Source organism: Pituophis catenifer, unplaced genomic scaffold (genome assembly GCF_029215685.1).
Source record: "Pituophis catenifer annectens isolate HBS135680 unplaced genomic scaffold, rPitCat1.0.hap2 SCAF_4, whole genome shotgun sequence".
Classification (NCBI taxonomy): Eukaryota; Metazoa; Chordata; class Lepidosauria; order Squamata; family Colubridae; genus Pituophis; species Pituophis catenifer.
In genome coordinates, this window is record NW_027256884.1 from 35,493,206 (window position 1) to 35,520,898 (window position 27,693).

The window sequence follows — 27,693 nt, forward strand, 5'->3', positions numbered from 1 at the left end:
AACTTTTTCACACTAAACTTTGCATATGCTCTTGAAGGTGTCTGGATTAAAAAGTTGCAACACAGCTCTAAAATTTTTCACATTCACAATTTCACATTTCAAATTAAATCACATGGAGGTTAATTTTGGGTTCATCACAAAGTAACTTTAAAACCTTTAGCACTGTATCTGTTCTCACAGGGTGACAAGTATACTTAATTTTTCAAGCCTCAAGTAGAATCTTCTTTGCAACCTAAAATTATCTCACTAAATTGTTATTTCCTTGGTAACAAGCTGGTTTCTTTCTATTTTTGCAGTTTTACTTTTTCACACCTACTTTTATTAAAGAAGCATTTTTCACTCACCTATTTTCGCAAGAGAAGCCAATAGAATCCAAAGTGTAACTTCATACGGTATTTGCACATATTCATAATCCAAGGTGAAAATATGTAGCCTCTCATCTCGTCCTGATTCTGTGGCATCAAAGGGGTCAGCTTGCGATAAAGCACTAAAATTTGGATGAGAATGTTGCAAAGACAGGTCTCCAGCAGCAAAATAACTATCTAGGCTGGATAGCAGCAACAAGAAGCTAAAAATTTTTGTACACCCAAATATCTTAACAGCCATAATGAGAAGAATTTTATGTATGGGATGCCTTCAAGGCTGAAATCTTAAACTTGCTTTATCTTGTTAAATTCCCATTTTAAGTCAGTCTTTAGGATTGTTCCAGCTTTATGTAGGCTTTGCTGTCTTGTTGCTCGGTCTTCTCAAACTCATTCTTCTAAATTTAATTTAGAAAGACAAGACTTTTTCAATATTTTGGAATGTTCTGCTGCCACAGCTTTCAACTGAAGCCTTTCACTCCGTTTGGAAGGAAAGAAAAAATACGATTTTATGGCTAATGGTACAATTATTAGTCCGAGACTACTGCAACATAATCCACCAGACTTTCTGAGTTACAAAGAATCCAGAAACAGAAATATTTGACAGGTCCACCTCCAACAGTAGTTTTTCCAGGTTTACTTACAGTGAATCATTTCTGGGTTTGTGGCAGAAACACATCAAATGTTATGTTAGAGACACCTAATGGAAGTCACAAGACTTGCAGCCATGACTTTATCGGAAGACACTAGGATGTGGTTGGGATTATCAAGGGATCACTTTTACTTGCTTCTTGTTTTGTTTATTTATTTGTTCTGTGGGATTCTTTTTTATTGCCTCAATTGGTTGCAATTTAAACAATGTACAATATTAAACTTTGATAAAAGAGCACATTTTCATTACAGTGTACAATAATAACATCAAAATGGCTTCATTACAAAAACAAATATACATTCAGGTGCTGGTAGATATATATGTACTGGTAGCTATAATCTCCAGTGCATGCCACAAAAACCAAAGACTTTACAGATAATAGCCAAAACCAGGAGTTGTATTTGGAAACAACATATGCAAAGGCAACATAGGTCTTACATTATACAGGTAGTTCTCAAGTTATGACCACAATTGAATCCAAAATTTATGTTGCTAAGTGAAACATTTGTTAAGTGAGTTTTGTTCCATTTTATGATTTTTCTTTCACAGTTATTAAGTGAATCATTTGCTAAGCTAGTAACATGGTTGTTAGGTGAATCTGGCTTCCCCATTGACTTTGCTCATCAGAAAGTCACAAAAGGGGATCACATGACCCATCATAAATATGAACCAGTTGCTAAGCATCTGAATTTTTAACACGTGACCATGGGGATGCTCCAACAGTCATGTGAAAAATGATCCTAAGTACTTTTTTCAGGGCCATTGTTAATTTTGAGTGATCACTAAATGAACTGTTGTAAATCGAGGACTACCTGTAGTAACAAGGCTACCCATAGCTAGTCTTTTTCTATTTCTCTGAATGAATGATTTTTTAAAAGCTAATGTATTTTCTCTTTCTCACCCTCTGTATATATGTGTGTATGTCACTTTAATTACATTACAGTAGTGGCCAAAATTGTGAAAACCTTTTGGGAAAAGTATTTTCTAAAAGTAGCTAATAACACCACTTTTTTTTTTTTTTGGAGTAGTACCATAAAATTATATATCAATGGAATGTAATGCAATAACTTTTATGAAGGATTTGCTATTAGAATAACAGTTATAAAGAAGAAAAGTGAAACGAGATATACAAAAATTATCACCATGTCAGTTAATAGTTAGTTAGTAACCTTTAGCATGAATTACGGCCTTACAATGTCTTCCCATGGAATGAACCAAGTCTTTTAGTTCTGCAGCTGTTATAATGTGAAACCAAGATTGAATGATTGCTTCTATTAACTGGGTTTTATTTCTGGGTTGCTTCTGACTAACAAGTTTCTTTAGTCGGCTCCATAGATTTTCAATTGGGTTAAGGTCTGTTCTATTCCCAGGCCATTCCAGCAGGAATATGATTATCTTGAAACTTCCCCCCAAAAGTGGTATTATTAGCCATCAAACCTCAAAAATACACTTTTCCCAAAATATTTCCACAATTTTAGCCACTACTGTACAGCCAGGAGCACCTTTAAAAAGCTAAATCTGAGTCAAGCAGCCCTATCACATCCAACTGAATAGCATGTCTATAAATAAATATGACATAAACGGTACATTTCCAATTAACATTACACAATACTGCATTAAATAATTATAATATTTTTTATGAAAGACTAAAGACACAGTCATTAAAATGCAAACCGGAAATGATCATCAATTGACCTAGTAGCTTATAGAGCCCCCTTAGAGATGGGTGAATCTGTCCATATTGGCTTTTCCATACTATACTTCTCATTTTTCTATGGATAAATGTGGTTCTTCCTGTTTCTATATTACAATCATTTTGCTTCACAGTTTTAAATGAAGTTCATATTTTTCTATTCCAACAAATTGTGCATTCCTCCAATATGCATTTGGGATTAGTGAGTAGTTTGTTTGTTTGTTTGTTTGTTTGTTTGTTTGTTTGTTTGTTTGTTTGTTTAATGGGCTTTATTTTTAAAAACAATTGGTAAAATGGCAACATGCATAGAAGTACAACTTTCAGAGATTTAATTTAAAGCAATCATATTATAAATAAAATGCAAATGAATCTTTCTCAAATTCCCAACGCTACCATCTAATAATCATTTATAGCTGTGGAGAGTTTTGAACTAGTGAACTATGGCCTTCTACAGTATTATACTCTACTTGCTCAACCTTTGTTTCTCATTTTCTGTTACCAACACCAACGCTTGCTGATGGGAAATGAAGGCCACTTGTCCATGGCACTGTTGCTGAGTTTCACTGGCAAGTGATATCGTAATTTCTTCCAGAACTGCTTATTAGCTGAAGGGGAGGTAGATGTTCTCCAGGTAACCCTGGGCAAAATCCTGAGGGCTTTTTTCACCTTAGGAGATAATGAAGGTGGCTCCTGAAAAGTCTCAACCTGTATTAGGATGGGTTTCATTGTTTTATCTTCCAAGGCAGTGTTGATTGCTGCTTCAAGTTCAAAGAGAGCTTGGCTATTCTTAGCGTAGTTTGGACTCAAAATGACGATGACCCGCCTGCTCTTTTTCATGGCACTTACAATGTCATCAGTATAGGCTGGCAAAAGAGGGCATGATTAATAACATACTTTATTTCTTTTTTCATGTCTTTGAAACTATGCCTTGAACTAGAGTATAAAGCAGTATAAAATTCAACCAAAACAATAAATTCTGAAAAAGCAAGCTAATTAAATCTGAGAAGTAAACAAAATGAAACTCTTCCTTCTTTGCAACTCATCTACTGTGTCTAGGTCAGGAATGAGTCTGTATTTTTTGTATTTTCCACTGTCAATGATTTTTACAGAATCGATGTATTTTATTCAAACAGGTCAAATCTTAGTAAACATGATTTGAGTTTGGGTTTGATTTTACAGACAATCCTCAATTTACGACCACAATTGAACCCAACGTTTCCGTTGCTAAGTGAGACAATTGTGAAAGGCCTTTTTATGACCTTTCTTGCCACACTTCTCAAGAGAATTAATGTAATTGTTAAGTTACTAACACGGTTGTTAAGTGAATCTGGCTTCCCCATTGACTTTGCTTGTCAGAAGGTCGCAAAAGGGGATCACATGACCCTGAGACACTGCAACTGTCATAAATATGAATCAGTTGCCAAGCATCTGAATTTTTATCACATAATCATGGAGATGCTGCAATTTTCGTAAGTGTGAAACAATCCTAAGTCACTTTTTTCAGTGCCACTCTAACTTCAAACGGTCACTAAATAAACTGTTGTAAGTCGAGGACTACCTGTACTTGCAAATGATGCTTTGTTTAACATTAGGCTGTCCCCTTTCTACCAGGGGTGGGTTCTACTTACCTTTACTACCGGTTCACAAAAGGACCGCATGTGCAGATCGCCGATGATGACATCCGGGGCAGAGGGCGGGGTCTCCTGCCGGTTTTACTACCAGTTCTTGAGAACCGGTCTGAACCGGGGGCAACCCACCACTGCTTTCTACCATGAAAGTATTAATTCAGCTATTTTATTTTAGCTATTGCATGAAATCAAAGAAAATAGTACCTCCGCCTGGAAGGATGTCTCTTTCTGTGAGACATAGTTTATATCCATAATCATGTTCTAAAACGAGTGGAAGAAATTCTAGAGCTAACTGCTCCTCGGGACATGGTTCTTGGTTGGCTTCAATGAATTCCGGTTTTGCATAGGAGACAAAAGCATCAAATTCCTTCCAATCTAAAAATAAATGAATTAATTAAAATAACAACGATGGAAAGAAACAAATGGGCATTAAAACTTAAAAAGGAGGAAGGAAAGGCAAAAGAAAGGAGAAGGAAAGGAAAATCTTTTTTAAATCAGGGCAATGGAGAGAAATCTTTTGCTTGAATTGGCCACTACCACCATGTATACTCAGACAATGCAAGGAAGGAGATCAGGAAAAGCAGAGATATTCTGGCAACAGTGTGCCTGTGCATGCCTGATTGTATATGGATGTATTATATGAGTCTCCCTATGTGTGTAAGTGTGTATAAGAAATAAAAACAGCCACCATAGCTAGGATGTCTTTTCATACCAAAACTGTATTAAATGTTGTGTTAGACAAACTATCCTACATATATAGATGAACTATACTCAGTGGGTTGATGAAATGAGAACACTGAACTAGGTCTGGATTTCAACTTCTTTTTATACAGAGCCTCCACTATCTTACTTAATTCTTGTTATGAAAATAAAATAGTAATAAAAATAAAATAAAAAATTCCTATCTCTCACACAAAATTAACGTGTTTTCTTATTCTAATTCCTTATTTACAAAATCTTGCTCATGAAAATAACACTGAAGTAACAAAAGAAAATTTCATAACTATCTAACAAATATACATGCTTCTTCTTTCATACAAACTATGTATCTGCCGTGGTGGCGCAGTGGTTGGAATGCAGTATTGCAGGCTAATTCTGCTGACTGCTGACATCCTTAAGAGGTCAGTAAAATGAGAACTCAGATTGTTGGGGGCAATATGCTGACTCTATAAACCGCTTAAAGAGGACTGTAAAGCAATATGAAGTGGTATTGCTACTGCTACCTGTAAACAATGTCCAGAAGTCATAATTTGGCCACAGCAACATTGTGCATTACTGGACAAAGAGGGCATTAAACCAAGGTTTCTGCAATTTCAGTAAAGCACTCTATGATGCCACAATATTCTTTTGACTTAAAATATGCTGATCTATCTCACTGGAGAATTGTACCATTTTTTTCATTTTACCAGCAGAGGCCGCTCTAAAACAAATTCTGTAAGCCATCTGAGCAATGAGTTAATTATTGCATCAATATTCTTAATCCACTATTGGTCACAAATTCTGATCTTGGAGCATTTTCTTATAGAAAATGAAGCAATTCCCATATCTAGGCTAAAGTGCAGCAGAACGTGTTAATTAGGCATACAGCACCAGTGGTTGGAAATTGAGGACAGAAAATTTATGGACGGCAATTTGTAACACACGAAAATCAAACCATTTTATATTGACTGTGTAAGAATCTTGTGCAAATAAGATATTACCGAACAATTATGATTGCTATTTATTAAATGTATTATGGATACCCGTTCCAAAATTTATCCAAACATAAATTATAAAACTTAAAAGCATGAAAAAAACATGGCAGCCTAGACTAAAAATAAGCATACTAATAAAAACAACAACAGGGATTTCACGGACACACTAACTCAAGGCCTGAGCACAGAGCCAAAATCTTAAAATCCTTCCAGAATCTGGGCACTAATCCTATCTCTGGAGGGATGCAGCTCCAGCGAGAACACTTCTTCAGTCCCACAAGATCAGGGGTGAAATGCTCCGGTAGTGATGGTGGTGGGTGGTTCGGAGAACCGGTAGCAAAAATCCCTGCATCCCCCTCCCCATGCCCAGCTGAGCTGCACGATCATCAGAGGCTTTTTTTTTTACTTTTAAAAGCATTTTTTCTACAACATCTTCAGCCAAAAAAATGTTTTTAAAAGTAAAAAAAAAAGCCTCTGATGATCATGCGGGTCAGCTGGGATCTTCAGAATCTTTTAAAAGCATTTTTTCTACAACCTCTTTGGCCGAAAATATGCTTTTTTTAAAAAAAATTTATTTATATGCTGCCCTTCTCCGGAGACTCAGGGCAGCTTACAATGTGTTAAGCAATAGCCTTCATACTTTTGTATATTTATACAAAGTCAGCTTATTACCCCCACAATCTGGGTCCTCATTTTACCTACCTTAGAAAGGATGGAAGGCTGAGTCAACCTTGAGCCTGGTGAGAACTTACGGTAATTGCAGACAGCTGGTGTTAATCACAATGCATTTAGTCTGCTGAGCCACCAGGCCCTTTTAAAAGTAAAAAAAAAAAAAAAGGTGGCCACACCCACCCAGTCACATTATCCCCCCTACCAAGCCACACCCACAGAACTAGTAGTAACAAATTTTACATTTCATCACTGCACAAGATGATAATATTTAATGGAGAGGTGTGAAGTGCATCCATTCTGCCTAAATGTACCACACAGGCAGAAACAATTGGAGATAGGCAATTTCTCAAATAACATAGACCTATGCCATGAAGAGCTTTATAAGAAACAACCAGCATTTTGAATTGCACCCAGAAGTCAACTGGCAGCAAACATAGTTCATATCGCAGTAATAATACATGGCCATAAGAACAAAGGCCTGTTACCATCTGTACTGTTGCATTTTGAATCAGCTGTAGTTTCCAGATGAGCAATTCCATTTAGAACACATCTACAGTATAAGATTCATATTCTTCTTAATCCTATTTCTTTACCACACAATTTGGATTATTGGTGACTTTTCTAAGTTTCAAGAAGTAGTTCAATCAGCCTTAATCAACCTGGTACTCTGCAACTACATTAGGCTTCAACTTGCAGAATTCACAGCCATCTGAAGTTTTAACATAACTAGGTAGTACTCAGTTGGAGATGTATAATAAAGGAAAAAGTGATTTAAATCTACATCAGAGCCTGATAGTATTATTTTGAACTGATCTACGCTATGTAGATATATTTGATTCAAATTCCTCCTTATCTCTGAAATTTAGAGCATGAACTTTTCAAATTGGTGAATTTTAAGCAAAAAAATGCCATGCTATTGCTATGTATTTATGCATGTGGATGTATGCATATTATGTGCATGTTTGTGTGTAAAAATTATCGCTGTAATTTTTATCTTTCACTTTTTAATTCTGTACATTTTTAATTCAATAGATCACAAATGAGCGTTTGTTCTATCTTCACAGCTAGATTATCTTTTAAAAAATTCAGAATTGCTTGACAATAAGAACACAAGAAAAGAAATGTTTTTAGCTACCAGCTCCTTTCAGGTATCCTAAAGTTTATTATATAACTCACTTTTAAAACTCATCATATACTTTAATTAGAAAAACAGCTATATAGAAAGTTTTATCTTTAGCTTAAAAATGAGAAAGAAACTTTTAAAACAAAGGATCAAAAAAGGGTAGAGGGTTGAAAGTCTTTTTTTTTTTTTTAGAAAATGAACATTTTGACCTACATTCATTTCCTGAATTTAATACCTCTGTGGTAAACCAGTATTAAAAACATCTTAGTTAACAGGATTCTGTAACAACCGCTATACATTCCTCTAGGGCAGTGATAGCTAACCTTTTTCTCACCATATGCTGAAAGCATGCACACGTGCCAGCACCCATAATACAATGCGCCCCACACATGCATGCATGACCCCCTTCCCCCTACGCATGTGCATGTGATCCTCCCATGCTCCCTGTCCCTCACGCATATGCACATGACCCCTACACACCCCATTTTGGGCCTAGTAGGCCTCCCTGCAGCCTCCTGGGCCCAAAAATGGGCCATAGGGAGTGAGTGCTGCTCCCTCCCGCACTCCCTCTGCCCCCTACGCATGATCCCCCCTGTGCATGCACACACAATCCCACACATGCTTGCACATCTTCCGCATGTGTCCTGCCCCTCACGCATCCCAAATATCAGCTAGCTGGCGGGAGGTGCACACCCATGCATGGTGGAGCTGAGCTGGGTGATAGCTTGCATGCCCACAGAAAGGGTTCCGTGTGCCAGATGTGGCACGCGTGCCATAGGTTCACCATCACAGCTCTAGGGTATATCCATAGCAATTCTTCCCTCATTCTTCTTTCTCTTTCTCCAATATTTTTATGAAATCTGCCCAGTGTTTCTCTATGGTCTCTGTTTTTAAGATTGAAGTTCAATTACAGTATTTTATTTGTAGTTTTTAATTTTGTTCATTGAAGTCGAACAATAATATTTGAAATGTTTGAAAGTTGAAGCTTCGATCAAGTGAATTCAATAAAAGAAATGGAAAAAATGAGTTCATCAGATTTTTCTGATGACTTTGATAAAGAGTTGCTTCCTGTGTATTTGAAGGGATTACGTCAAGTTTTAAGAAATGTGGGTGTGTGCAGTGTTTTGGTTTGGGCTTTTTTTTTTTTTTGGTACAGCCTGATTCATACTGAAAATTCCATCTTCCTAGAACTGACTTTCTCTAATTTTCCTTTACCATATCTGATTGATGAAATAGCTAAGGGCTTATTAATAATCATTTCTTTCCAAATGATGACTAAACCCTACTATTTGAATTCTATAGATTGTGTTGAATATTGTTGCAGTATACCTCTGCATTGGGAATGGGGGCAAGAGATTTGAAACATGGTTTCTTAAGTTTCAATCTAATATTTTATTCACTGGGTCAGGAGAGATGCTTAATTCTACAACCAGGGATTCTCATAAAAATGAATATTTTGTATGCATTGTATTAGTATTCAATATTTGGGAATGGGTTGCTGAGATCCCTGTATGTCAAGTTAAGATACTTAGAAACAATGGGTGAGGTAGGAGCAAATATAGGTAAGGTGGGGAGAGAGAGACAGAGAGAGAGAAAGAACTGATAAGAACCAGTAATATTGACCAATCTTCTTCCATTAGTAAATTGACCAATAAATGCTATTGTAAATCAAATATACTTACCACTCAGAGTTTCATCTTTGGCTAAGTAATTCCGATAGAGTAATACAAGTTCAATCCAGTGCCTATAAATCAATAGGCCTCCTGAAACCACTGCAAGTAGTGTTATAATAGTGCCACACAAAGTAAGCAAGAAAAGAATTTCTAAAGAGAAAAGAGAAATAGATAAAACATAATACAAACTTAATGATGAAATTTATGATTAACAGTAAAGTTCAAGGTGAAATATAACAGTTGGGAAAAGGTGCAATGGATGGTGACCTGAACTTGTCCATTGAAGAAATAGATGTATTTCAAAGAGCAATAAATTTTGTTTGATTGAAGAATGACATGTTTACAACACAGAAGGTAGTTCTATTCAGATGCATCAGCAAACTGTACTTCCATTCATATAAACATCCAAAATTCTAAACTTTTAGAGGTGTCCATAAAAGCCTAGACTTAAGACTTTAAACTCTTCTATTTTAGGCAAACAGTTAGAAGATCTAAATCCACTTAGATCTCTTTTGTGGATTGGAATTTCTTATTTCTTCAGTACTAGATTCCCACCAATTTAATGCAGCCTGAATTTCACCAATTACCATGCCAACATCTGAGAAAAGACATAAGAAGTGCAGCGGCTTGCTTTTCTGTCGGGGCTTTTGGGAAGGAAGAGAAAATCACAAGAAGTCGCTGAATTTCTCTAGAAACAATTAAATGTATGGCAAGTTGTTGATGCCTTAGAATGCCAATTAGTTATTCCTCATATTTCTGATGTGCTGAAGATAAAACCGAAAGTAAACTAAGTAAACTTTAGTTTACTTAAGAGTAAACTAAATATATCACCACGGTATAGTTAATGTTGTGATGACAGTTGTTCATGAGCTTCTCAAGGAGTCTTAATTTCCTTCAAGGAAGATTAAATAATTTTATCCAAGATAAATATAGGACAGCACAAGAAACTGGAACTGCTTTTATAATAGGAAATTGAGGCTAAGGCTCATGAAATTCATGTAGGTGTTTACTCCATAGCATAATAGGTCAGGAAACCAAAAAAAATGTTAATAAGGTCAAGTAGAGAAGTGATATTATCTTAGTGGTTTGACATTTTACCTTTTTCTGTTTGCCTCTTAAGTTTGATCACTCCAGTAGCATTCCCAATAGAATTTTGGGCCAAGCAGATGAAGTGGCTGTTTAGATCGTCTTCAGTTACTTGTATCAGTTTGAAGGTAAGAATAAAGATTTGTCCATCCAGTCCCTGTGGATGAATTCTAAAAAGAATAATGCTCTCATCAGTCATGCTCCCATCCATGTGCAGACATTTGCAGCTTTTCATGATACCAATGAAGAAATATTTTAAATATGTATAGAGGACTCTTACTATGTCGGATACAAAAAGAATAAAAAATTGTGGCAGTCACATCTACCAGTTTCACATTGAAACTCTTGGTGTTTTTTTTTAAACAAGAAACAGCTCTATTTATGGTTGGTCAACATGGTCTTCCAGAAGCCACCTTATGAATCTGCCACTCAGGTACTAATATGTTTCTTCTATAACCCATCTTTCCAGTAAGAATCTTAACATGCGCTCCACTGACCCACTTTATATTAATTCCCCCAATTCCTATAGCTAATTCATGCGTTACAGATTATACACAACTGATTGAATAAAGTCAGTGAAAAATTAAACCCCAAACAAGCTTGCTAAACTAAATGACTAATCTAAGGAAAAGTCATGGACCGAAAATCAAACAAGCCACATTAGGATTTAGCAAGTTATGAACTGAGGGATGATGCACTTAAAAGAAAGAGAGAGGGAGAGAGAAAGAGAGAAGGAAAGAGAGAGAGAGAGAGAGAGAGAGAGAGAGAGAAGCATAATAGGCCACAATCCTATGCTTCTGATCCTATAATTTGCAAGTTCTAGTTTCATAATCTACCTACTAAAACATGCTGACATTTGCATGTTCATATACCTTTCTGCTTGCTATATTTATTTGCAAGTATAATAAATGAGCAAGCAAAAAACGCAAAGTCCTTTTTAACCCCCTGCAAAAATAAAAGCAGGATTAAAGGTCCACAGAATGGGGCAAGTTAAAGACGACTGAGATGGCAATAGAGAATGTACTGGATAATTTTAAAAAATTGTAATTTCATCTGCAGTGTCATAGTCGCAAATGTATGAGAAGACATATATTTTATGTCTGAGATATAGAACAATTTCCATACTGAGAACCACATTTTGTCTTTGAATAACATGTCATGTGTCATGCCCCAAAAACTTGTGATGGGATTAAAATTCTTCCTTCTTTCCTTCCTTCCTTCCTTCCTTCCTTCCTTCCTTCCTTCCTTCCTTCCTTCCTTCCTTTTTGTCTGTCTGTCTCTCTCTCTCTCTCTGTCTCTCTCTGTCTCTTTCTTTCTTTCTTTCTTTCTTTCTTTCTTTCTTTCTTTCTTTCTTTCTTCCTTCCTTCCTTCCTTCCTTCCTTCCTTCCTTCCTTCCTTCCTTCCTTCTTTTGTTTCTTTTGTTTCAAACATTTTCTTTCCCTACCTCTCTTGCTTTATCAGTTGCTTGCTTTTACTGGTTTCTTGGTACCACTCTAGTGAGGAGGAAACATTCATCTCAAAACCAAATTGTGCTTTGCACTCAAGATCAATCGGTTGACCTAAAAAAAAAAAAAAAGATGAGGGTGGGGGGAAAACAATATGCATATTTTCTATGGATCTGAAAATATTTTAGAGTAATTTTCACATGGTTATGAGATTCTTTATAGACAACTTGAAAATTCACAGATTAATAATATTAAGTAGCGTATACAAAGGGTCTTCAAAAAATAACACATGTAGCTATGGACTTTTTTACACAAAAACAAATCCTGTTGCATCTTAAAGACTAATATATTTATTATTGTCATTAGATTTCATCACACAGCACTTCCAATCTATCTTTCATGCATTTGGTGGAACGGAGGTGATACTGAAGCACATAGGATAATAATTATATTAGACGTGTGCGTGTGTAAGTCTTGATTCCTAACAACTGCTTGGACAGTTGCAGTTTTCTTGGCAAGGTTTTTCAGAAGGATTTTCCATTTCTTGCCTTCTATGGCTGTGAGGTGTGAATGGCTTCGTGCCTAAAATGGGACTAGAATTTACAATCTTCCAGTTTGTAGCCTGATGCTTTTTACACCAAACTGTCTTTCTCCTATTAGGTTTTAATAGTGACATATTTGAAAAATGTTGCATTTAATATGATAAATGTGTGTGTTCTAATGTAATGCTACAGATACATATTAATTAGAGCAAATTGCTATAGAATAATAATCTGTACATTCCTATTATGGTATGTGGAAATGACCTTAGGACAGGGGTCAGCAATCTGTGGCTCTGGAGCCACATGTGGCTCTTTCACCCCTCTGGTGTGGCTCCCTGTCACTCAAAATATGTGTCGCAACCGCCAAGATGTGACACCCATCGGCACACAATTTATTGAGTTTTTCAACCCCCAGTAGGCCAACCATGGATAAATCCAAGTAAAGAAAAGTTTCAGAAGAAAACAGAACATTTAATTCAACTACATATGCTAGTTTTGTGACCGGTCAAGAAATAGGCACGGGAAGGGTTTTGTGGCTCCCGGTGTTTTCTTTTCTGTGGGAAACGGGTCCAAATGGTTCTTTGAGTGTTTAAGTTTGCAGACCCCTGCCTTAGGAGATAGGAGATAGGATGAAGAGCTGCAGATGGCAATGGTCAGATAAGGATGAAGAGCTGCAGATGGCAATGATCAGATAAGAGGCCACAGCTCAGAAGGGACTTTCCATAGTTTTATGGACTGTAAAGATGAAAAGTACTTTTGGACTTGCAAAATTATCTTATGTAAACTGACAATGAAGATAGTTAGTACTCTAGGTTCTTGCCTGAGCTACCTTAAAGGGCGAACAATCCCACAAATCAGAAAGTAAAACATCTGCCATTTTAAAAAAAAAAAATATGTTGTATATAGATAGTGGCAAGAAGGATGCCAAAAGGGACCTTTGAATGAGGAACTGGTCAACTAAAATGTCTGCAGAAAAGGCACTAACCTATATTTTAACCAGTGACCACAGGGATGGGCTTCAAAAATTTTAGCAAGGAGTTCTCTCCCGGGTTGCTGGGTGGGTGTGGCCATGGTGGATATGGCCTAGTCAGCCTCCTGCACCATGGCGGGTGGAGGGATATTTTTGCCCTCCCTGGGCTCCGGAGGCTTTCCCCATTTCTGGCCTTCCCGAACTTCCAGTAGGCCTGTTTTTCACCCACCCTGAGCCTCCGTGCACATCCAAAATGGGCCACGTGGGGACTCCTGGGAGGGGAGGGGTGGGTGGTGCCAGCCAGGAGTGGGATTTGGGGGTTCTCCGAACTGCACAGAATCTTAGCTAGAGGTTCTCCTGAACCCCTGCGAATTCCCAGCAGCCCACCCCTGGACTTCCCTTTATTACATTTAGCATTTCAAAATGTAAAAAAAAAAAGTTTTCCCCAGAAAGATCATAATAGTTAAGGCTCAACTACATTTAGGGCTTTAAAACATAATGTCCAGCCCTCGAAATTCTGGTAATATATTCTTGAATCCATACATTGCAATAGTTCTATCAAATGCATATCATTAAGCTGCAGTCATTAACTGGTGAATGTACATATGGGAACCAGCTGGGAGTTAGAATAAATTGTAACTTTTCTCCAACTTTTCAGAATAGAATCCTGCTGTTTTGCTAAAGCAATAGACAATCTGAAATTTATATCATAAAATAATTAATCCAAAAGTACCCACAGCTAGTCCGTTTTTGCTAAAATTAAGCTTTATCTTAGAGTGGAATGCAGTCAATGTAAGGTACCTATTATCTCATAGGTTGCAAAATAAATGTGAAAATTTAATTATCTTACCAATTTCTACTTCAAGGATCATCCCATCATTGGGATTCAAAACCTTTGGAGGATGGATAGTGTCTTTTGCTAAAACACGAAAAACGGTGTGTTAGGAGTTTAAAAATATATATGAAATAATAGAAAATACGTGTCGCTTGGGTTTTAGATTTTGGCAGTGGTTTGCTCTCCAAGCTTGTTTCAATTTAGTTTCTAAACATTTCATTATCAGACTAGGTAACATCATCAGCAGGATTTTCTTGGCCTATTCCTCTTTAGCTTATATATGTCTTGTGCGCCAGTATGGTCAGTTGGTCGTGTGATTGGTTGTTCATTTGGAGCCATCAAAGTTGCAACAAACTTTCTCAGTTCTATTGAGAAGGAACAAAGATCATTGGCCATGCCAACACCACCACACCAGCGGTGGGTTCTAACCAGCTTTACTACTGGTTCTCTTTGTCATGCGCTTCACATGTGATCGCCTCTTTGTGCACACGCTTCGCCCACGATCACATTATGAATCTGCCCAGCTGAGGTGCGGCAATCCATTCTGCCGCACTATCAGCTGGGCTAAAAAAGAAGAAATAAAAGGTAAGAATAACACGGGGGCGGGTGAACAAAGCCGAACAAAGAGAACCGGTTCGGTGACGTCATATCGTCACCGCTACCGGCTCGGCTGAACCGGGCCAAACCAGGAGGAACCCATCACTGCACCACACACGTGAATGTATTGAAGCCTGGTAAAGGAGCAATTAACAAGCTTATTGATTTATATCCAGCATATGACTGGATATAAATCCAGCATATGAGCTGAAGAGTTATTTCCATAAACCTGATAGATAACAGACTTTTGAAATCAAGCAGAGAGCAAAGAAAAACAATTTGCTTATATAAAATAAAAATAATGATTTTTAGAGTATTCCCTACTAATGGAAAAAATTTTCCTGTCCAGTCATTTCTGACTCTAGGGGTTGATGTTCATCTCCATTCTTGGTCGAGGGAGACAGCATTGTCAGAAGGCATGTCTGTGGTCATATGGCCAGCATGACTATACTGTAAGCCAGGGGTCCTCCCTAAACAGCCCCTCAGATTGTTGGGGGGGGGCAGATCGGCTGGGTGGGCACGGCTAGGTGGTCTTGTGTCTAGGTGGGCATGGCTAGGTCATGTGACTAGGTGGACGTGGCCAATTTAACAGTCCATTGAACAATGCACACAAATTAAACTTTAATTTGTTTTGCTCCTGGGGGTTTTTTATTTGCTTTTGTTTGCATGTTGCTTTTTTGGTTGCCTTTTCTTTTTACTAGATCGTTTTTTCAGTTGTTTAGAAGTCTAGTAGGTCTACTTACTTAGTGAAGTAGTGAGGTCCACTTCCTGAAGTGGACCTAAGTGGATTTAGGTCCACTTCAGGAAACTCAGTTTTGCAGCACTTCTTCTCAGCCCCAAGGAGCTTAAGAAATATCTCCTCTCTCCCTCTCTCTCTCTCTCTCTCTCTCTCTCTCTCTCTCTCTCTCTCTCTCTCTCTCTCTCTCTCTCTCTTTCTTTCTCTCTCTCCCTCTCTCTTTCCTTCTCTCTTTCTTCTCTCTCCCTCTCATTCTTTCCTCTTTCTCTCTTTCCCTCTCTCTCTTTCCCTGTCTCTCTCTCTTTCTCTCTCTCTTTCTCTCCCCCTCTTTCTCTCTCTCTTTCTTTCTCTCTCTCCCTCTCTCCGTCTTTCTCTGTCTCTCTCTTTCTCTCTCTCTCCATCTCCTTCTGTATCTGTTTGTGTCTCTCCCTCTCTGTGTCTATCTCTATCTATCTATCTACCTTCTGGATGCAGGGGAGGTGAATTTTCGCCCATTTTTTGGCCTCCTGGGGCATCTGTGTGCCCCGTTTTTCAGCCCCCCCATCTCCAGAAGCATTCTGCAGGCCAAAACCAAAAACGGTCTGTTTTCACCCAGTTTTTTGCCTCCTTTCACCCACCCCCCACCTCCAGAAGCATTCTGCAGGCCAAAATTGTTGGGCTTACCTTTCGGTTCCAGCCCACAGGGCTCCTGAAGGCAAGTCCTGTGCTCTGCTGAAGGGTGGGTGGGGCGATGTGGGCAGGGCAACTTTGTGGTCCTGCATGGGCCGGATTAATGGCTTCGGCCTGCGGGCCATAGTTTGAGGACCCATGCTGTAAGCTGTGACTTTCCCATCAAAGTGATACCTATTTATCTACTCACATTTGCATCCTTTCAAACTGCTAGTGGGCAGGAAATTTCCTAGTCTTCTTACACAAATACACACACACACACACACACACACACATACTTCAAGACAAGTGGCATATCAAGGTTTAAATTGATGTTGTTCCTTTAACAGAACTTTTTCCATATGATATATAGACTTTCCACTGAGATTATTTTAGCATGCATAATTGGGCTGCCATAATAATCTGCAATAGCGGATTAGCTCCATCAATCTTAAACAAGAATTATTTGAATGCATTCTTGTGAAGTTTTCCAAAATAAAATTAGATCCATTTTGAAAAAGAAGTTCAGTCATTTATTTATTTAATTATCACATAAATCTCATTTTTTTTCATTCTTTTTTAAAGTTTATAAAACACATGTTTGTATCTTCTGAGTATATTTCTTTAAGGGAATGTCATAACTGCTTAGACCAGTCAGGAATGACAAAGCTAAGCAAATAATTCAAATAGTAATTGAATATTACTATATAATGATAATTTAACAAAATTAAGAAACTCAAAATAAGTCTGATATAGTATATCTTAACACCTATTTCACTGCCAAAATGTAACACACTCTATGAAATGATTTTTTATGCTGAATTATGTATAGTGGACTTACAGATAACATGCACATTCAGTATTGTTCTCATTTTCCATTGTATACCATGGTCAGTCAACATGTAATCACAAGTATAAGTACCATTATCTTTATCATACACAGAACGCAGCACTAGTTTATCATGGTAGAATTGTAGGCCAGGTCTTTTCTTTTTAAGTTCTAGTTGTATTCCATTCTACAAGAAGATAAAGATGAACAACTCAAATATTATGATAGGGTAAAACATACAAATTCTCAAGTTAACCACCAGATACTTCATAGCAACTGGTATTCTGATCCTCAAATGAATTACAAAACTATCATGATTATCCGTCATGAAGGGTATGATTAAATAACTTTGGATGAAAAAAAGTTTTGTTTTTTTTCCTGCAATAGCCTTCCCTATACCAGTGGACTCCAGATATGTGGTATTCCAGTTAATATGAATCCCAATTTGGTTTGGACCGTACTGGCTAGGAACTGCACAAATTGTGATCCATTATAACCAAAGAGTGCCAGATTGTGAAATCCTATTCTACATGAAACGAGATCCTACAACCTTCTCCATCCCACTTTTCCAATAGCAATTAGGAATAGCACTTAGACTTATATACCACTTCACAGTGCTTTACAGCCCTCTCTGAGCAGGGTCAACATATTGCCCCCAGCAAACTGGGTCCTCATTTTACAGACCTCAGAAAGACAGAAGGATGAGTCTGCCTTGAGCTGGTGAGCATCGAACTGCTGGCACAGTGGTGGGTTTCACTTACCTTTGCTACCGGTTCGCTCACACATGCATAGAGCGTATTTGATGACATCCAGGAGGGTGGGCGGAGCCTCCCGCCACCACTACTACCGGTTATCCTGAACCGGGGCAAACCGATAGCAACCCACCACTGTGCTGGCAGATGGAATAATTAGCCTGCAATACTGCATTCTAACCACTGCACCAACAATTTTAACTCTTAAAATTAAATTAAAATTAAATGATTTTATGTTTTCCCAACCAGTAGCAGCCTGACTTTGGCTAATCTTGAACGTACACCCAAGTACTCACAAGATCCAAACTTGACAGGGAATGTTAGGGTAAAAGGTTAAACTGGGAGATCAAAGAAAAGATTCCAGTAGGAATAATGACAAACAATCTCTCTATAATTTTTCAAACAAATCAAAGCTATTTGTTGTGAAATGCACAGCAATTGAATGGATTCAAAGGAGTCATTACCTTAAAAAAAAACTTACTTTGTACCATTTCACTGATGATTGTGGAAAATTAGAGTAGCAGTTTTTCCCTGGGCAACCAATAGATGTTCCTTGGTCCACAAAGAGATAAATGTCATTTCTGTTGTTAGCTGAACAATTAGCCATAATTTTTGTTTGAACATCTATTAAAATATTGACACATGGTGATATGTTATCCCTGTGTGACACAAAAAGAAATTTCAGGTGAAATAATCCAGAGATTAATTCTGTGCAGGAAATGAAAAAACAAATTGAATATATTGCTGAACCTGAAATGTACAGTGGTACTTCAGTACTCATCCTTAATTGGTTCCGGGAGGTGAGATGAGTACCAAAACAAATTTTTCCATAACGAATAATGTAGTGAGTCACAAGGCAGCTGACACTGACAAGTTCTAGCTTGTGATGTACCAAACAACTGATGAGTACCGGACAATATTTTCGTGTTAAATTGCATTAAGTACCAAATTTTATGAGTTTCAAAGCAGTTGAGTACCATGGTATTATTAAAATCTTTGAAAAAAGGTTGTATTGATAATGTCCTAGTATATCCTAATATTGTAAAGGAGATTTTATTTATGGAAGAAATTTACACAAAGGTTGTGTAAGGTTTTGTGCCAGTTGATATGGCACAAAACTGTATGAAAATTGTGAGCATCCCAGTTGTTTGAAAATTCCTGTTCATTATCCTATCAATGGATAGTTTAATATCCTGGCTTAAATTATCTTGTTCCAGAATTATATTATATAGTATCAAATAATTCTTGAAGTTATGTGACTATGATCACACTATACAGCATCTGGGTATATTCTTAGTAGCTTCCATTCTAGTTCTGAATTATGATTAATATGAAAATGTTGTTTAAATAAAAATGTATGTTACAAAGAATTGGCTGCAGATCATATCAGATTAAAATAAAAGGCCTGATTGCTATTTATTGTAGACATTTGGTCTACTGGCATAATTAAAATAGTTAAATAATTTAATATTATTACAGACTGCACAAGGGAGGAGTTTGAGAACTCTTGGAGGAAGGAGGGTAGGTTATAATTTTATTTATTTATTCATTCATTCATTCATTCATTCATTTATTTTTCAAATTTATGTAGCTGTCCATGTCACTCAAAGGACTCTGGGTGGCATTGGAGAACTTGATCTATCCCAATTATTACCATTAATTCCCAGTTGTTTTTGAAATAAAGATAATTTCATGCTAAACCTTCTTCTACCACCACCCATAAATTGTATCCAAAATAATTAAGAAGTGATTGTTGGAATGGTATAACACTAGCAAACTAGAAGCTCATTCACACAACCAACCTTTTCATACAGATATATATTCCAGAATGTTCAGTTAGTATTGGGTTAAACCAAAGTGAATTCCCCCAAGGAGTAGGATTGGTAGTTTTATCATTGAGGATCATAGTGGATCCTCCATCACTGGATTGCCGAAACCACGTCACATGATTTTCATAAAGAGGAGAATGGTTATAAATTGATGTAGTGTCTTCAGATGGCAGGTCACATGATACAATAAATTTGTGGTTGCTGATGGCTCTGTACCTCACATTGGTATGCTTTTTAAGGCAATCTGGGGGAAAAAATTAAAAAGTCAGTACTTTTTTAAAAAAACATTTAAACATTTTAAAATGTTTTTTAACATTTTAGTTATTATAAGCATCCAGGAACATATGGAGGCCTTTGCTTTTGAGAAGCAATCAGTTTCTCAACTAGTAACAATAAGGCATCAGATTTGCCAGTGTGCGATATTTTATGAATTTCATTGCCAAGCACTAGTTCTACAGCCATGAATAAGATTAACTAGCTGCATTCCTTAGATCCTCTAAAACAGCTGGAAGACAAACCACAAAGACCTCTGATATCAAAACATTGACATATTCCCAGGCATCCATAGGTCCTGAAATAGCAGAAATCCATTTAGCCTCACTCTATTGGAAAAGAAAATGCTTACACAAATACACATACACACACAAAAGCATGCACATTTTTTATTTGATACTGAGTTTGGCAGCACATAAAAGGGTAAAAAAACCTAATTAAGACTCTCCTCCCAATTCTATAATCCCCCCAGAGATACGGAAGATCCCGGACCTGCGCACGTTTCGCCGTGCTCTCAAAACTTTTCTATTTCAGCAAGCTGTCCTGGCCTAACTCCCCTCTTTTAAATTCTTAAATTTTAAATTTTTGAATTCGTGATTTTATAAATTGGGTGTTTTAATCTGTGTTTCGGCCGAAATATTTAATAATTTTAAGGGATTTTTAATATTTGTATTGTCTGTATTTTATCTTGGCTGTTCACCGCCCTGAGTCCTTCGGGAGTAGGGCGGTATAGAAATTTGATTAATAATAATAATAATAATAATAATAATAATATAAGGGGAAGCCTAAAAGCCACCATTTGCCTGTTGAATCTATTTGAGGAGATTAAAAAAATTGGTACCAAGAAATGGGTTAAGGCCAATATTCATACAAATGATGAAATGAACTCCCCACAAACTATTCAGAGCAGCAGCATTTCAAAGAAAATTCTGCAGTTTAAAATATACCACAACTATCTGTTGAAAACAGACGTTGGACTAAGATTAGAGTCTCTACCTGATTCAGCATTCAGCATTAGTTCAAAGATTCCATAGATTCAACATATATTAAAGACATATTGATCTTCAATATGTCTTTAATATATGTTGAATCTATCAACCTCAATGTGATCAGCACTGATTGATAACATTTCTCCAGGACTTCTAATAGGAACGTCCAGAATGATCAGGAAATGTTGGGAATTAAAGTCAGAATCTTTTTTCAGATAAAGTGTGTTCTTTGCATTGAAACTTTGAATTGAAATATTTTTATCATCAGCTGAAAAACGTGTATAGCTAACACGTTAAAAGGTAACCCTTGTTTGCTATTCAAGACCAATTTTGATACTTTCAGAAGAGGATGGAGTTTTGAAGGGTGAATAATGGACAAGAATGTATGTATTCTTGAAAAGTCTTATATTGTTTATTGATATGCAGAATAAACTTTTGTAGCTAACAAGAAATATGCATATTCATGTCCACTAACCTATGAAGCCCTCCCTATCTAGAAATCATTAAAATCTGCTTTTGTGAAAGATATAAGATCACGGTTTAGGTAGGAAAATATATGGCCCTGTCGGAGCTTGGGTCCGAGGAGGAGGACAAGACGGAGCTAGGGCCGATAGAGGAATGACCAGAGGAGCAGGACGAAGCAGTCCCAGATCCCTCAGGCCTGGAAAGATTTACCAGTGAAGGAGAGAGGATGTAGGATGACCTGGCAAGGGGGGAGGGGAGACAGGCAGTGGACCAAACGAACAACGGAGCTCTGGCAATGAAAAATTACCTTCCCCCCCCCACTGATCCCCAAGCAAGGAGAATGGAGAGGAGGCGGGATCAGTCCAGGGAAACCCAACGACTTGGGAGGAGGGTGCCCTGCCCCTCTTCACAAAGCTCACCTAGCAAATGAGATTTAAAGAGATGCTGTTGAGAACGGCACTTGTCAGGAATAAGTGTTGTCTTTTTCCAGTGTCACGTGCTGTTACCGACGTCTGGATACTTTGCTTGCCCTGTTTGCTTTGCCCTGCTTGTCTTGCTTTCTTGCCCTGCTTGCCTTGCCCTATTTGCCTTTCCCTGCTTGCCTTGTTTGCCTGGCCTGGCTTTGTGTGAGTTCGCAGCGACACACTTCTGCTCTGTCCCAGTGAACTCTCCCTGTGACGAGGACTCCTTGGAACCAAATTCCCTGAACTGTGGCTGCTGTCAGAACTGTGCTGCTCCTCTGGACTGATAGCAGCCATGAACTATTGGAGATGTGTTTAGAGCTTTGCTCCTAAACTTGCAGTGATTGATGTGACTTTTGGGGAAAAGTTAGAGCAATAAAGGGGAGTTAAGCCTTCGTTCCAGCTGTGTTGCTTCTGTGCCCAGTCCTGGATCACAAGGTATCACAATACCTTTAAAAACACAAACCCTTATAGCGGGGTCCCCAACCCACTACTGGACCTGGTTCATAACCAGGCTATTCTGAAGTGATGAGTGAGCACGCACACATCCCCATTTGTGTGAGCAGCAGACAAGTGCAAATGGAGCTGTGCATGCTTGCTGGCCACTCATGCAGAATCAGGGGTGAAATCCAGCAGGTTCTGACGGGTTATGGAGAACCAGCAGTGGAAATTTTGAGTAGTTCGGAGAACCAGCAAATACCACCTCTGGGGGGCTCCAGAGTGGGGTGGGAATGGAGATTTTGCAATATCCTTCCCCCAGGAGTAGGGAAGGAATGGGGATTTTGCAGTATCCTTCCTCTGGAATGGGATGGGAATGGAAATTTTATAGTATCCTTCCCTGCCACGCCCACCAAGCCATGCCCACCAAGCCACACCACACCCACCAAGCCACATCCACAGAACCAGTAGTAAAAAAAATTGGATTTCACCACTGTGCAAAACCATTCCTCTCGCTGGAGAAATTGGGGGACTCTGCCTTATAGGAAAACTGAGAAAGTAACATCAAACAATGAAGATTTGCAGTAAGTGTAATAACATAGCTTACCAGTAACAGTAATATCACCAGCTTCTGCTCTTGCCACAAACAATAGAAAGCACCAGAAAAAAATAAGCATTGTTGACTAAGTTTTCATTTCTGCAGTGTTGAAACTTTGGCAGTAAGCTCCAGTGGCAGACATTGAAACTCTTTTCATTACTGTGAAACAATCAAATATAGTGACCTGAAAATAATTTATTCCATACAGAAGCTACATGGAAAGTGTATAGAGGTAAGCAGAAATTCTTTGTGACATATTTCATACTTACTTTATGGAAAGAGGTTTCTTCTAAAACATCTTTTTAAAACATGGGACCAGTAAAGTTCATAAAATCATAGACTCATAGGACTTGTTCTCGTTGTCAAAAAAATTCTTGTTAGTTTAACATTGGATTTTCCTCTGATGAGCTTGCATCCATTGCTTGTTGTCCTGCTCTCTGGTGCTTTGAAGAATAAATCAATCCCCTTTTCCCTGTGATAGTCCTTCAAGTATTGAAAGATAGCTATCATGTCCCTCCTAAGCCTTCTCTTTCTTAGACTAAACATACGTTGTTCCTTTAGCTGTTCATCAGATGGTTTAACCTCCAAACCCCTTATAATTTTTGTTGCTCTTTTCTGCACTGATTCATAGATACCACTGTCACTATTATATTAATTTTTAATATAGGGATTATATTTATAACGGCTATAAATAAAAAATTATAAAAATGCCAAAATAAAATTTCAAAAGAAACATGGGGAAATATGGTTGATTTACAACTGAATGTAAGATTTTCTCCATGAAGCTTCTATGAATGAGACAGAATATAGAGCACAATAGACGCTTCATTTGAACTGATTTCATTTGGGATCTGAGAAATAAAAACTACTACATTAGCCTAATTAACAGAGAAAATTTACTTAATAGAGATAATAGATTTATAGATATACTTAGTGAAACAAATCCAAAGACTTTTTAAGCCAACTACTTGCATTCAAATAAAAAGTTAATTTAAATAGTTAAATTAAGGCATTCAAAGGAAAGGAAACAAATATGTACATATTATTTGTGACATTTTTAAAAATGCTTAAATATTATTTGAAGTAGTGAATCTGAGAAATTGTAATTTGAAAAGGGATTATTTTCTGAATGAAAAATCTTACCTTTCGATCTTATCAGATGCAGTAAGTGTTGTGTTCTAAACGGAATTTCATATGCATATTTCCTTTTAATCAGCTTCCCTTACCTCAATGTCATCATTTCTTCCTCTTTTAGCAAGTCATGTTTCCGGCTTCATTTTGTGAGCAAGAGGGGAATCTGTATTTTCTCATTATACAATAAGAGCAGGCAAATATTCCTTCCCCGGATTTGCACTGATAGAAACTAACATACTTCAATACTGCCTATGATAATAAATTCTCCTTCCCTTATATGTGTCTTCTCTCTTGGCTCACAACGCTCTAAAGTACTCCTTACTTTTGCTGGCAGACCACCTGAGTAATTTATTTTTTTAGATCTAGGTCTGAAGTAAGAAACCACAGTCATTGCTACTGTTCTGTACTGAGAACAATGTATGAGAGCGGATGCAACAACTACCATTGGTTAAATCCAGTTCACAAATGTGTACATAGTGACATGACAGACACTGTCAATAAACCACAAACAGAACACACTGTCTTTAAACAAAGAGTTTTTTTTTTTTAATTAGATTTATATGCTGCCCTTCTCTGGAGAGTCAGGGCGGCTTACAATGCGTTAAGCAATAGCCTTCATACTTTTGTATATTTTATAAAAAGTCAGCTTATTGCCCCCACAACTTGGTCCTCAATTTACCTACCTTAGAAAGGATGGAAGGCTGAGTCAACCTTGAGCCTGGGGAGATTCGAACATGCAATAATTGCAGACAGCTGAATGTTAGTAACAGGCTTTTAGTCTGTTGAGCTATCCAGGCTCCTGGACTATCACTAACCCTACATTTTTTGCCCTATTTAATTTAATAACTCAAACGTCTTAGGCTGGTTAGCTCTGAAACATTAACAATTTTTGAAAAAAATAAACCCAAACCAGGTTAATAATCCTGATAGTCCAGGCTAGATTGAGAAGAAAGAGGATAAATACGGGTAAAAGGCAATGATAAATCACTTCCCTGTTATCATGAAATACAGTGATATATCCTAGCAGTTAAGGCAATTGTTATTTGGGTTCTTATTACCAGAGAGTGATGATACACTTCTCCCTGGAAAATGGTGAAGTCAAAAGCTTGACTGATTGATTGATTTATAAAATTTATTGGCTGCCCATCTTACCATAGGGTAATTCTGGGCGGCTTACTATTACATCTCGGTTAAAACATAAAATGTTAAAATCAAACTTTACAGCCAAGATTTGGGGAGGGCGGGGGCAGAGGGGGATCTGTTATTACTCAATAGGGAGGGTGGGGGGGCAGAGAGCAGGGGAGAGAGGGTGGATGGTGGGGAGGTGGATCTATTATTACTCAATCAACTATTTCCACTGTGCTGATCCCCCACTGGGGCCCCAGACTGACTGGCACAACCACATCTTTAGGCCGTTACAGAAAGATAGGAGGGTTCTGGCTAACCTTACATTGTGGGGGAGGGGGGGCAAGATGTTCCAGAGGGCAGGAGCAACAGCAGAGAAGATTGTTTCATGAGAATAAGAATATCCCATTTAGAAATCAGTCTGGGATTGTACACTTCAGAAGTGCATGCAAAGCACTGTAGCTGAAAAAAAAGAGGAAATTCACAATTCATATCTGATCAAACGGGATTTAGATAATTTGTAAAGATATGAGGATGGCGAAGTAAAACAGCATAAGAACCTTAAACAACAGCACTAGAAATTCTCAGCAATTCTCTCTGTATGTATGTCTAATTAGCTAGTCAACTAGAATCCTGAAATCATCAGCAAAAAAAGCCATGCCATACATTGAAGTTGAATTTTTACCACCAGAGAAGGAGAAAAACACTTACACATTCACCCTGAGCAAGACAAAAGTTCTATGTATGTCAGATCATACAACTGGAGCCAGGTTAGTTTTGTCTCAACTGATTGACTCATTTTTTTCCATTACCTTGGTCCGTTTCCTGTTAATGTCTTACTTTTCAGTTTCAGAGGCTTCAGATCTCTTTCCTACGAGACTTCATGGAACTACCTAAACAATATGATTTTGTACCTTCTTTAAAGCAAATAATACTGTACTGTGTGCACATGTTTAAGGCTATGGAGTGATGATCAGGCCTGCAGAAAGGTTTTATCCTTCCCTGTGTTGCTGGATGAAAATCATCTTGCCTTTGAGGAAAGTTATCATGGACACCATGGGCATTTGTCCATATATATTGTATCTAGGTGGCTAAAGGCATTGAGACTGAAGTTAGGAAAATTAAGATGACACACTTTTAAAAAAAATGAGTAGGGCTTCAGTCATGCCATTGTGACTGCTTTTTTCGACCTTCTGGACATCCCTAATTGATTATTAAAGACTCAAACAAAACCCAGATATCTATGTAACTACTTTTGAAAAGAACAATTGTTACAAATTTTTCCTGTATTTTTTTTTTAAATCAGAATTGCAACAGGGTCAGTAGATATTAAAATCGAAGCATACTGCAGTTGAACACATTTCAGTCGTTAGACTTCAACATTTGGATGTAATAAAATTTTAATACAGTAAAAGGTCAGTCAGTTTGTTTAACAAATGTGTAACATGGAAATCACGGCAAATCAATGTCTAGCACACATTTACTCTTAAAGTGGCCTTTATTCCACCCAGACCTACATTCCCTTGGTTGTCTCCATGCTTCTCTGATGCTTAAAGGCGTGTGTGTAAGCTGAGAAGTGACTATGCAGAAATGGTTTTCCGTCACAAACTGGAACATAGGATTGCACAACAAAAAAAGACATGGGTTCAAGGTAAAGAAGTAGGGAAAACCAGGACCAACCTAAATCTAAATCAGTGTTTATGACTTTAACATTATTTTCTTTCTGACACAGAAAAAAAACAACCTTCAAGGACTTAAAGACTCCAGAGGACCTGCAATCTGAGGTTATGCACCCTTTTATTTAAGAATTTTGTTCTGGAGAGAAATATTTTATGTAAAGAGAAATTCCTCTATTAAGAGCATCCAGTAGACATAATCCATTAAATTTAATATGTTATCACATACAACCCTGGGGAATTCCAGGGTAATAAGTTAGTTTAAATTATAAATGTATTTTAGTCATCTTGTAGCAGCAGCATTATGTTAGGTGAATTTTCTCAGGCTGATGCCAGCCTGATCTGATAATCTAGTTGTGAGTGACAGATCTATATAGCACTCCATATCCATATTTGAAAGCAAAAGAATGCTTCAGAGCACATATGGGGTATATATGCAGCACCAGACTCCAACTAGCAGCCATTCTCAGGACTCTTTGACAACATTAGGACTTCAGGGAATGCACCAGTACTTTCAAGAGTTATAGACAGATGCCATATTCACAGTTATAGACATTTAAGGGTAGGGGCAGCATGAAGTTTCTGTAAAAGCAGAGTATTGCCGCTGTAGCTGGTTCTTTTAAACATATTTCATATATGCAATACCCAGATGAAAACTAAAATTGTCACTGATTCCTGCCCAAGTTAAATAACACAAGACCCAATGAATTCACATGTATTAGGGATCTGTAAGTGCTTTTTTTCCAATGCCTCTCTGTCACATACATA

At 37.5% G+C, this 27,693-nt stretch overlaps 2 protein-coding genes across 2 annotated transcripts in view; both read right to left on the minus strand.

The window, feature by feature from the left end:
• The window catches only part of SLC9A4 (solute carrier family 9 member A4), a 35,153-nt gene extending 34,547 nt beyond the window's left edge, over positions 1 to 606 (minus strand). Inside the window, exon 1 of the mRNA XM_070942896.1 lies at positions 345 to 606. Within this exon, the coding sequence (XP_070798997.1) occupies positions 345 to 606 (262 nt within the window). The remainder of the gene's footprint in view (positions 1 to 344) is intronic.
• A 2,596-nt stretch (positions 607 to 3,202) lies between these two features.
• IL18RAP (interleukin 18 receptor accessory protein) lies at positions 3,203 to 23,069 on the minus strand. The gene is made up of 10 exons (XM_070942897.1): positions 23,000 to 23,069; positions 19,740 to 20,010; positions 18,419 to 18,596; positions 17,198 to 17,372; positions 14,391 to 14,459; positions 12,028 to 12,142; positions 10,596 to 10,753; positions 9,507 to 9,647; positions 4,540 to 4,710; positions 3,203 to 3,570 (listed from the first exon to the last, which is right to left on the minus strand). Exons 1-10 carry the CDS (start codon positions 23,067 to 23,069, stop codon positions 3,203 to 3,205), a joined length of 1,716 nt encoding a protein of 571 aa, XP_070798998.1.
• Positions 23,070 to 27,693: the final 4,624 nt, after the last annotated feature.

What these genes read in the sequence shown, in the direction of transcription:
- IL18RAP (XM_070942897.1), bottom strand. Translation starts at nt 23,069, where the DNA reads ATGCTTATTTTTTTCTGGTGCTTTCTATTGTTTGTGGCAAGAGCAGAA. An exon ending in ACTGAATGTGCATGTTATCT is followed by an intron (nt 14,460 to 17,197) that starts GTAAGTCCACTA and finishes TTCGTGTTTTAG; the next exon opens with CAAAAGACACTATCCATCCT. An exon ending in GATCCTTGAAGTAGAAATTG is followed by an intron (nt 12,143 to 14,390) that starts GTAAGATAATTA and finishes TTTTTTTTTTAG; the next exon opens with GTCAACCGATTGATCTTGAG.